This window comes from Mytilus californianus, unplaced genomic scaffold (genome assembly GCF_021869535.1).
Source record: "Mytilus californianus isolate M0D057914Y unplaced genomic scaffold, xbMytCali1.0.p SCAF_2, whole genome shotgun sequence".
NCBI lineage: Eukaryota > Metazoa > Mollusca > Bivalvia > Mytilida > Mytilidae > Mytilus > Mytilus californianus.
This window is the reverse complement of record NW_026262668.1, coordinates 64998770-65011289: the sequence shown is the minus strand read 5'-3', so window position 1 is coordinate 65011289 and position 12520 is coordinate 64998770. Positions and strand designations below refer to the sequence as shown.

The 12520-nt window shown below is 32.3% G+C and overlaps 1 protein-coding gene across 2 annotated transcripts in view; it reads right to left on the bottom strand.

Annotated features, from left to right (window-relative positions):
• Nucleotides 1-12315, bottom strand: part of LOC127730250 (sodium- and chloride-dependent glycine transporter 1-like) — a 118197-nt gene extending 105882 nt beyond the window's left edge. The window contains exon 1 of one of the 2 annotated variants that reach the window (XM_052238554.1): nucleotides 12187-12315. In XM_052238554.1, coding sequence (XP_052094514.1) covers nucleotides 12187-12188 — 2 coding nt within the window. In that variant the 5' untranslated portion in view covers nucleotides 12189-12315. The remainder of the gene's footprint in view (nucleotides 1-12186) is intronic. The other variant, XM_052238555.1, reaches the window with a different exon arrangement.
• Nucleotides 12316-12520: the final 205 nt, after the last annotated feature.

Genomic DNA, 12520 nt, shown 5'->3' with positions numbered 1-12520 from the left:
ATCCTTACTCCTTGAGAGGTGTCACTCAAGGTAATATGATAGTTCCTAAGCCAAAAGCTGAGCTATTTAAGAAATCTTTTGTTTATTCTGGATCAGTGTTATGGAATGGACTACCACACAAAATGCGTAAAGCTCAAAACACTTATACTTTTAAACAAAGTATCAAGAAGTACTTAACACAGTCCTGATAAGATTATGTTTTCTACAATGTATTTGTATATTCTTTTATTTTTATTTTTTTTTGATTTTTTGAATACATGTGCATCTTGAACAGCCTTATCTCTTATCATGTTAGTAATATTACATTGAACTAATTGACTGTAAATTAAGTATGTGTAAATATCTGTATTTGATTGTATTGTAATTTGTATGTGAGGGCCTCAGGGAAGATTAGTTTATTGTAACTAACTGAGTTTATATACCCTCTTTAAATAAAGAATTTATTATTATTATTATTATACATATACATGCATTTTTTTCAACCAATTTGAAGTTTTGAAGTTTTTAAACCATACATTATTCTTCCATATATATTAAATGTACTTTAAATGTAAAGAAAAGTTACAAAAAGCATACCACATGAGTATAAAATGGTCTTAAGCCATGTAAGACTGAGAATTATTTAGAGTCAATTTAGGCCGTAGCCCATATTTACATATAAAAATGCACACAGAGGCTATAAGAAATGGAAATTTGTTACTTTTTGCTCATTTCTATACTAAGATGTCATGATACAAGAAGTCTCATTGCAAAAAGACTCTTGAATTCAACCTTTTTTGCAGACAGTATGGTCTGATGACCAGTTTTTCACTTTTCAATGGAAAACTTGCATGTAGTTTTAGTCTCAATTGGCATATATTTGAACCACTTACTATCCTAAAGAAGAAACCAAAGGACGATAACTGTGTCCTTGGACCCTGTTCATAGTGAAACTGGCATTTTATACTGGTCAGCATATTAAACAATATATGTACTTCAAAGTATCATTTTATTGTCTCGCCTGCGACAAAAGTTGAAGTATGCAAGAAATAGGTATTACAATCTGGCGGCTGTGACGGCATAAACTATTTGTTTAAAGCTTTACATTTTAGAAGCTAAAAGACCTGGATGCTTCTTATCTTGTATTCAGAGAGCTAATATGATACGAAGTTTCTGTCTGTCATCTGTCCATTGCACTTGACCTCATTTTCATGGTTCAGTGACTGCTTGAAAAAATAAAGTTACTGTTTTTTAAACAGTGAAATACTCTCTTATAATGAGTAATTGGATAAATTTATTTGGTATATGGGTATCTTGCAAGGTCTACATGTCTGTCAGGAATGGTTCACCTGGCCTTGACTTCAGTTCATGGATCAGTGATCATGGTGATTAAAGTTATTTTAGTTACATTGTCAAGTCTGTTTCTCAGATACTATAAGCAGTAGATCAACTATATATATTTGGTGTATGGAATGATTGTAAGGTGTATATGTCTGACTGGCAGGTTTCATCAGACCTTGACCTAACTTGATGATGTCATGGTTTATTGAACAATGTTCAGTTCTTGTGGTTTGGTCTATTTCCCAATGTTTCTCAGATGCTATAAGCTATAGGATCACTACTTTTGGCATATGGAATGATCGTAAGGTGTACATGTTTGACTGGTAGGTTTCATCTGACCGTGACCTCATTTTAATTGTTCATTGAACAATGTTTAGTTATCACGGTTTGGATGTTTGGTCTATTTCTCAGATACTATAAACTACTAAATTTGGGGTATGGAATGATTGTAAGGTGTACATGATCTTTCTGGCATGGTTAATTTGACCGTTACTTCATTTTCTGGGATTATTGATAATGTAAAGTTTATGTGATACTTGTAGTAAAATCTTCATGTTACAGACTCTCAACATAATTCAATTATACATGTAGGTAAAGCAGTCGTAAAATTTCAGCGTTTACACTCTTGTTTACATCACCATTGATCATGTTGTTAACAAAAGTCGGACAACTATTAACAATGATTAACATTCATTTGATAATATTGTAGTCTTGTAAAGTGTTAAATAACCGGAATAAGGAGATGTGGTATGAGTTTCGATAAGACAACCATCAACCGTAGACCAAGTGATGTAATTGTTAGTAACTATAGGTCACTGCACATCCTTCAACAATGAGCAAAACCAATACCGCATATTGAGCAACCTATAAAAGGCCCAGCCATACATGTAACACAATATAAAAGAATTCAGACGAGAAACCAGACAGTTTGATTTATATATACATCTGATACACAAAAGCAACAAACAAACAAACAAATAAGATAAACAGCAACAAACAAAAGCCACTACAAACATTGAAAAATAAGCCTCTGTCAGGGTGATCCAACCCACCATATTAGCATAAGAAAAAAAATATTCATAAAAAACTGATTGATAAAAAAAAATGATAACTAAAGAACCATATATGACTACCAACATTTTTAGAGGTCACCAGTTGGCGACAAAATTTAATAAAAAAATAGGTCAGTTAAGGATATGAAACAATAATTCCTTGATGATCCTTTCTGATGTCTCCCATTTTTATAAGCCCATTGTGATGACAAATGTATTATGGTTTACCAAAGTCCATTATATGTGAATAATGTGATCCAATATTTACAGGCTTCTGCAATCATGCATGCTTTTCTACAGATCCATTTTATTTGCTTTTGAATAAATGCCTTGTAAATTTCCCAATATAAATTCCTGCAACAATTTCAATATACACATTTAGCATGACAAAAGGCGTACATGTATTATGAACTATTAGTGAGCTGTTTGCTTTAATTTTATTTATTGGTGGAAGCATATTTTTGGGGTTTTAATTTGCTATAATTTTGAAAACTTCTAGCAAAAGAAATATAATAACCAGAAATAAAAAAAATGATAAAAAGTGGTTTCAAGAGGGAGGATGAGAATTGGAATTTTCTTTTTGTGGTGGACAATTAGAACTGTCTTGCTTATCCATGGTGAATACACAATGTTACAACTATGTTTGTACATTATACATATAGCATGGTGTGAAGAGCTTATTAAATACAAATAGGCTAAAACATGATAATAAAACGGGTGATATTGAGTCAACTGCTATGATGAGACATCAACCCAACAACAACAAAAAAACATAATCTAGAGGTCAACATATATAATTATATATTTTTTTACATATAAACAAGTCTAAATTGAAAACAACGTTCAAACCTATGATTGCGTTGGATAAAACCGCAATTTTTATACGTGTGCATGCAAAACAAATTTCTTGTTAGAGGGGTCTAAATACAGCACAAACAACATTTTCCAAAAGACCAAAAAAGTGAAAAAAGTATATTTTAACAAAACGCATACGACTAACAGGTTGAACAACAAATGTTCTTAAACTATATATATATATATATATATATATATATATATATATATATATATATATATATATATATATATTTAACTTGTGATTTTTTTTATGATCATAATAAATAAAATGATGTGGTACTTGTTTGCAAATAAGACAATTTTTCACCCGAGACCCAATGACATAGAAGTTAGCAACTCAACTGCCAAATTTGATGAGGTCAGAATATTTATTTCCAACATATAGGCGGCCAAATTATATATTTTCACTCAGATCAGGACCAGAATACTTATTTTCAGTCCATCCTTATATTAACACAAACACTATCCTCCTCCCCTCTCCTCCACCTCAGAATCAACTTTTCACCCCTAAACATGCTAACTTAAATTAACTTTTGTGATACAGATCACCATTTTGTAGGATACACCTACAACTTCAAACAGTCAAAATGAAGACTTAGAACTAAATTTCTATTAATATGAAAATACCATTTATACTTTCAAGGGTGGATACAGGGTCCAAGCAAAGAGGGATGTTATTATCCAAAATGGTAAAATTTCTGGAGAGCGTAGTGAGTCAGAATTTTGGAAAATTTCATAAATACATATTTTTTTTCTAAGGCGCGCCAAAATAAGTTCTGCTGGTAATACTGTTTCCATCACTGATGATTGAAGATGAATATTATCAGAATAATAAACTATGGAACGCCATGACTGTCTTCTGATGTTGATTGTTTAATATGTTCGGTGCTTAATGCATTATGTTTAGTAGTATTTATATTTTGTTCAGTAGTTTTCATATTATGTTCAGTAGTTTTGACATTATGTTCAGTAGTTTTGACATTATGTTCGGTGCTTTGGTTATTATGTTCAGTAGTTTCATTATTATATGCAGTGGTATTTAAATTATGTTTGGTACTTCTGACGTTATATTCAGTGCATTTTGCATTATGTTCAGTATTCGACATTATGTTCAGTAGATTCAATATTATTTGCAGTACATTATGTATTACCTTCAGTGGTCCCGGTTTCTTTATATTCGGGGATTATTCATTATGTTCAGTAAAAGCATCAGTATTATACTCGGTTCAATGAACTATATGTTCAGTAGTTGTATCATTATGATGATGCATTTAAAATTGGGAAATCAATAACGGAAATTGTCGGAAAAAAACGAACGCGGACATTTTTGACGGACGTTTTCTTCATGGACACTTTTACGGGATGGAATGAAAATGGAAGAAATGGAAGCAGTATTAAATTGGTTTGGTTTACGTTCCTACGTTGGCAATTTTCACAAGGAAAAAAATACTCCTGACTTAATTTGTAAGATGTCATGATTGATTGATTGTTGTTTTCTGAACGTATAGTGGCAAATATTTCACGCATATTTATGACGGAGAGAAGAATTTTTAAACAAAAGATAAGAAGTTGCATGTGTTGTCGTTGATACACTATGACCATAGAGAGACGACAAAAAGATAAACAGCCAAAAAAATTAATATAAAAACATATTCTATGGTTTTTGTATTCCTAGAAGGTAACCCTTTTTGATGGTTGGTTGTAGCATACTAATCTCATGCACCGACTTACCGACTTTTAAGAGACCACCAACAATCTCCTTCTTTAAATATCAGATATTTATTTGAAATAACCCAAGATATATGAAGTTGTGGATGAGGTTTACAGAATAGAGAATAATGCCCCTACCCCCAAAAAAGAGAAGGTGGGCAAAAAATAAAGAATAGAGAATAAAGGAGTGCTTTAAAAAAAATGTTTAAAACTTTGGAAAAAGGTAAAAAAAAAAATGATTACAGAATTAAATGATTAACAGAATAACTAAACTTTTTTCTGCATACTGAATTTATTATTGATATGGAATGAAATGTTGAACTGTTAGTAATCAGAACTGGTTATTTGATGTTACCATGCAAATTATGTACATTCGATATTTTCATCGAAAATCAAGATCTTGCACGAGTTAACAAATCTTGACGTACTATTTCGTCCACTATTGCAGACAAAGATAATCTTACATTCTTCTCCTGCATTGTGTCAGAAATTATTACAACAATGATAAAACAGTTCGTGATAGAGTTCAGACAAAAATGACAGCAAAAAGCTCTGCAATAGCAAAAAAAAAAAAAAACAGAAAACAACTAGTCATAAATTTCATACATTCAAAGAGCTACATTGAAATTTATGCTGGTATGCAAGGGTATAGAATGAAATATTGTACAAAGTGCTACAAACAATGAACATTGAGTATCAGTATGATTGTCATTTTAAAATCATTTATTAAGATTTTTAATCTTCCAAATTCAAGCTGTATACACAAAAACTAACTAGGTCTAAGTGTAAATATGATTACCATAGACTGTCTATTAGACAGGTAATGGATATCAAAATACAAAGTGCAAAACTTTAATTGTGTGCAAATTTTCACCATTTCTGTACAGTTATGGTTATTATTTTAAAGTAATGCACAAAACATGACCCATTTTGTTTAATAAGAGACTATAAACTACCCAAACCAATAACTTACTATCTGTACTTGAACAGAGCGTTTAAAAACATATTTCTGGATTTAGTCTCTAGATCCACCAAAGATAGCCAGAATGAAGAGGAATAGATTGACAATATCCAGATACAGGTTCGAGGCTAATCCGTGTTACCATGAATTTTCATTGATTTGGTCATATTTATGAATCAACTTTCTCCATTCTGTAAACCTCATCCACAACCTCATTTATCTTGGGTTATTTCAAATAAATATCTGATATTTAAGCGCCTATTAGCGGGGTATGATGCAGAATACTATAGGAGTATCTGCAAGGAGATTTTTCGTGGTCTCTTAAAAGTCGGTGCATGAGATTAATATGCTACAACCAACCAACAAAAAGGGTTACCTACTAGGAATACAAAAGCTATAGAATATGTTTTTATATTTTATTTTTTGCTGTTTGTCTTTCTCTCTATGGTCATGGTGTATCAACGACAACGCATGCAACTTCTTATTTCTTGTTAAATATTCTTCTCTCCGTCATAAATATGCGTGAATATTTGCCACTGTACGTTCAGAAAACAACAATCAATCAATCAATCATGACATCTTACACATTAAGTCAGGAGTATTTCTTTTTCCTTGTGAAAATTGCCAACGTGTCAACGTAAACCAAACCAATTTAATACTGCTTCCATTTCTTCCATTTTCATTCCTGGTCCCGTTAAAGTGTCCATGAAGAAAACGTCCGTCGAAAATATCCGCGTTCGTTTTTTCTGAAAATTTCCGTTATTGATTTCCCAACTTTCACTGCATCATCATAATGATACAACTACTGAATATATAGTTCATTGACCCGAGTATAATACTGATGCTTTTACTGAACATAATGAATAATCCACCGAATATAAAGAAACCGGGACCACTGAAGGTAATACATAATGTACTGCAAATAATATTGAATCTACTGAACATAATGTCGATGGTACTGAACATAATGAAAATGCACTGAATATAACGTCAGAAGTACCAAACATAATTTAAATACCACTGCATATAATAATGAAACTACTGAACATAATAACCAAAGCACCGAACATAATGTCAAAACTACTGAACAAAATGTCAAAACTACTGAACATAATATGAAAACTTCTGAACAAAATATAAATACTACTGAACGTAATGCATAAAGCACCGAACATATTTAACAATCAACATCAGAAGACAGTCATGGCGTTCCATAATAAACCCATTTGCTTGATTTATGTGACATTTTAAAATTGCCAACACAAGGTAAAATTTTTCATTTTTTATCTACAGGTTGCATAATATATCAAGATCAGACAGGCGTTTATATGATTAAATAAATGTTTTGGGTAAAGTCAGTATGACATCAACTGAAACGACAAAAATCACAAAAAGGCATCTTGAGGTCAGCATGTAGAATTCAACTAGACCGGAGTCTAAAGAATTAATACAACAAGCTCTCAACCGTGGTGTGAATATATAAAAGAAGATCTGATGATATCTCCTTGTCTGAAACAATGCGAGTCTTCTTGTTTGGAAAAGTTTTACTTTCACTGACGCGAGTTATTGTGTCGGTCTTGTACAGTATGTTCATCTATTTATTAATACATTTAATTTTTTACAAAATATGTATGATAAATTGGTTGAGAAAAATCCCGTGAAAATATAAATTAACTCGATTCATAATATTTTTGCCTCAATAATGCCATGTAAAATGCTATTTATTAGACCTTTTCAACAACTGTCGACATCGACAATTGACACCTACAGTTTACAGGAGAAATAGAGATCCAAGATAAAAATCATTCAGGTATAACATGTATATAACATATACGTACTTGTTCCATTTGAACGGTAAAATTTTGAAAAAGAACGGATATTGAGCAAATAGCTATTGTGGAAATTCTGTGGGTTTTTTTTTTCCCTTTCTTTCATATGATAATTATTATATATAAACATTTATTTATCAACCATTTCTCTTTCAATTCTATAAATCATAAAAAAAAATCGGCAATCCATTCACATCCGAATCCATTGCTTCTTCGTTAATATGATTATTAATATTTAGTTGTACGAGTTTCCCATGGAAGACCGCACCGCTTACCAATAGCCGTTAACTCGTTTTTGGAATGTTATTTTATCATTCTACATTTCATCATTCCAATAGTAACAAAAGTTACAGAGAGGACATCGTAACACAACTATCTGTATGTCCGTAGCGAGTCCAAAACACACGTGTGGACACTGTAAAGGTTGCGTTTCTCATCAGATCTTCACTATACTTGTTGTACATATTGAATATAATTGACTGTTATAAGTTGTCCATTGGTTATTGATACATTTTCTCCGTTCCAGGGCATAACCTTTACGAGAAACGCGTCTAGTGTCTTGACAGAAGTTAGAACTACTTACGCTGTCGGAGCACTTGCGTTGGTCCCAGTCTAACGAAGTCAGTTTTTTCTCATATAAATTTGGTTTTCTATGAGAAAATTGCCCTTTTTCTCTTGTCCCCAGAATTGTTTTTGTTTCTTGATTTTCCCTTTTGTTGATCTACGCTTCGGTTTTCTACTCTTATCTGGTTTTTGTCCCAATGGTCTTTTTTATTTTACCTCTGACCAACAAAGGGGAGGTTTTGGATCAAATTATACAAGTCAAATCCCCGCCGCATATGTTATGCGCCCTCATTCATACTCAATTCAAAAATAAAAAAATAAGAATTTAAGTCAGTAAACGGTTTACAACCAAAACTATAAAAATATCGTTGTGGTAAATACATATAGGCAAAAAAAAATCTTTTAAATTCAGTTACTGGTAACCTTTATATACAACCATTACTAGTTTGAGACGACCACTTACATCTTACCTGTCGTAGTCGTTGTCAGCTGTAGGTGTAGACAATTGTTGAAAAGGTCTATTAAGACACTTGAACTTCAAATAGACCACTCGATACAATAATCAGTACAAAGTCCAGTCAATATTGAAATTAACTAAACTATTCAAAAATAAAATACGGTAAAATAAAATAAATTGAATTACAAATGTAAAAAAGATTTAAGAATATTTTTGTTTTTCCATAGCTGCAAAGCATGCGTTAAATGTTCATCATAGCTTTGATTTTTTTAGATATCAAAATGGTTTATACGGCGATATTTATAATTTTTTAATAAAAAAATTTGGTCCCAAATAAAAGCTTAAAAACAATCAAATGAATTCTATAAGTGTTCATGCCGTATGAAATTGGCCCTCGTGAATAAGCACTTTACTACGGGGATAAGTATGACAAGTATGTTTATCCCCCCTGGGTTTACAGTATATTGACCGTTATTATGAAGTAATCTGATTCGTAAAACTACGGCTATTGGAGATAACCTTGCATGCATAAATGATTTCACAACTGACTTATAATAATTAAAAAGTTGTCATTTTGATAATTTTGAAAAGTGTTAACTGTTACAGTTAAAGATACATTCATGACATTTGGTTACAAATATATTGAGAAACCTTTTTCGATACATCTGACAGGTGAGATTTTTTTCATATGTAGTATTAAATGCGTATAAAACAGTCCCGTGTGATTGCAGGTATCTAGTGCTGGTTCAGAATTGTTTTCGAAGAGATGAGAGGCAAGTGAATAAATTTAACACATTTACCAAATTAGCGGCGTATGCCAAAATGTTCAGTGGCAAATATTTCAATATACTATTTTTTTTAAGTATCAGTTTCTATTTAAATCAATGTATTAAATTGGTATGACAGTTGTGTCTTTTTTGTAACAACCTTCTTATATTGCACACGGTGAAATTGTTTTACAAATGATTTAACCTATCACGGACTGTCAGAAATTTTATATCCGTGACTTAATGACTGTATCAATGTTTGGAAGTTGCGACACTTATAAATTAGCTATGACTATATAATGGTTGTAGCAAATATATTTTAACTGTAACAACCTTTTCGGCTTTTAAACAGTTTAGTTATGACTGTTGCAACGTTTTTAGAGTTGGGACAGTTGAAAATCAACTGTTACAACTTTGAAATAGTTGTATCAGTCCTATAATGACTGTGACAACTATTTTTAGCGTTGTTGCAGTCGATTTATGTTAGAGACAAACACTTTAAAAGTTGGAACAGTTACAAAATAACTTCAATAGTGAAATTTAACAACTGTTACAACTTTATCAGTCGTACGACTGTTACTGGTATGGACAGTTGTTTTTTCGTCCAGTAGTGCAATATCACCGGAATGTGGAATATGAAATCAGCCAAGCTAATGCTATAGTGAAAGATAAGGACATCCCGCCGGCTACAATAAAAGATCTACAAAAGTCTATCAAATTACTAATTAAAAGAAAATCAGCTGACATCTTTGGGAACACATACATAATGTATGGAAAAATCTGGAATGATTGTTCCTGAAACCTTTAAGCGTAATATTCAAAGTATGCAAAGTACCAGTAATGCTTAAAGAGGGACTACTCACCCCAGTATTTAAGAATTCAAACAGGTGGAAAAAACATAGCAACTTATTACAGAGGGATCACTGTACTACCTGTGAAGCAACGATATACTGAAAGTTTGGGATAATCCAGCTGTACGTACAACACAAAATGTCACACAGAGAGGTTTTACATCAGAATCAGGACCAGTTAATACAGCCTTTCCTGTGGAGGAAATGTATCGTGAAGCCAAGGACAATAATCCGGACTATGAGCTGGCACTGTTGGACGCAAAGTCAGCCTTTGATGTTGTTGTACTTTTTCATCTAATAAGAAGGCTCTATCACGCTGGAATCGACGATAAGCATTTGACAATCATCCAAAGTATGCACACAAATACCACCAGTGCTGTTAAATGGGTAAGAAAACATCTGAGCAATTATGTGTGTTACAGAGAGTATGCCAGGGGCATCCTATGCACTAACTTATACAAACTATACATTAATCCACTTCTAAACATGGAATAGGAGGTAAAATCAAGAACATGCTATGCAAGACTAGTGCATGTACAGATGATGTAGCGCTCATGAGTAAGAAATCAACGGACATGCAAGTCCAAATTAACATGGCACACATCTTTGCAGGAATGGTAGGGTATAGATTACAACCCCAATAAAATGTGGCTATCAGCATCAAACCAAAGCAATCAAAGGAAGAAACATCGGAGTATACTTTGGGTAAAAAAAATGCTCAGAGTTGAATCAGCTACACAACTAACAACTCACTCCAAGAAACAAAATATCATTGCAAACATCGAGAATAATATAGATAAATCTAGACGAAGTGCGTACACTCTATTTGGCAGTGGCTTCCACGGTGAAAACGGACTGGATATGGAACAACAAATCACCTTTATAAAATCTATATTTATACCGGTATTAATTTACGTCATGGAACTGCTAACACCAAAACCGCTTAATCTTGAAAAACTGGAAAATTTTCAGAAAAAGATGCTAAAGCAATAACTGTCAGTTCCGATGAACACGCCTGGTCCATCAATATATGTCTTAACTAGAATTCTGCCCAAATACACATCAAGGTGGTGCCCTCTTCACAAACGTATGTAGTCAGTCCGAAGACAGCATGGAAAAACAACAAGCAAGGAGACAACTCTTCATGAAGCCATGATGAATAGTAATAGCTGGTTCATTGAAGTAGAGACAATAATGCTAAAATTCGAGTGAGGGAGTGCAATTGAGTGGTTCGACATGCAAACAAAAAGGAGAACGCATAAGTAAGATCAAAAAGGAAATCAATGCTTACTGGAGCGAACGCATTAGTTCGATAGCTTATATCTTTAACAGCCTCAGAAACATCAAAAGTGACATTTTTATGCCAGGCAAAATATACCCAATCTTGCGTAATAAACCAAAATCCAAGACAAATGAAAACAGATACACCGTACGGCCTTCAATGAGAAAAACCCATACCGTATAGTAAGCTATACAAGGCCACAGCATGAAAAATTAGAAACAATCTAAAAATTTTAAATGAATACCATCGGCCTAATTTATGCTAAGAAACAACGATCGAAAAACAAATATTTACCCTAAAACTGCAAGGTCTGCAAATTTGTCGTATCAATGTTATGTCCTTTCACTAACGATATTTGAATCCATGCTTTTAAAGGCATGTTTTTTTAAACAAACCATGATATGATGCTCTTTATTTTAAAATGTTTTCTAGTCCTATTTGGAAACGTTATCAAATATGATTATTCAATCAAACAAGTATTGTTAACTTACATATACACTAAATATCGAAATGCAAAATAAAAACTACAATATACATTACGTGTTCTGGTGTCCAAGCGTCGTGCTTTCGGAAGGTTAATTAAAATGTGTCCACACAGTCTGTTTTATCGACTTGTCATATAACTATTATAGGTTATATTTATTATACCTTTAAAAATACGTTTTTTATCCATAAAACTAATCGAAGCGTTTAAGAGATCTCTAAATAACTCACATTAATTCTATCATCTAAAATTGCTTTAAATGAAATGAAATGACTTGAAAATGTAAATCGAACATAAATTGTCAATTCTATTCACATTTACCCATCCGTACGTGTAACTTTTTTCCATACTAAAATTGAATATTTTGAAATGACAACTATTTGAA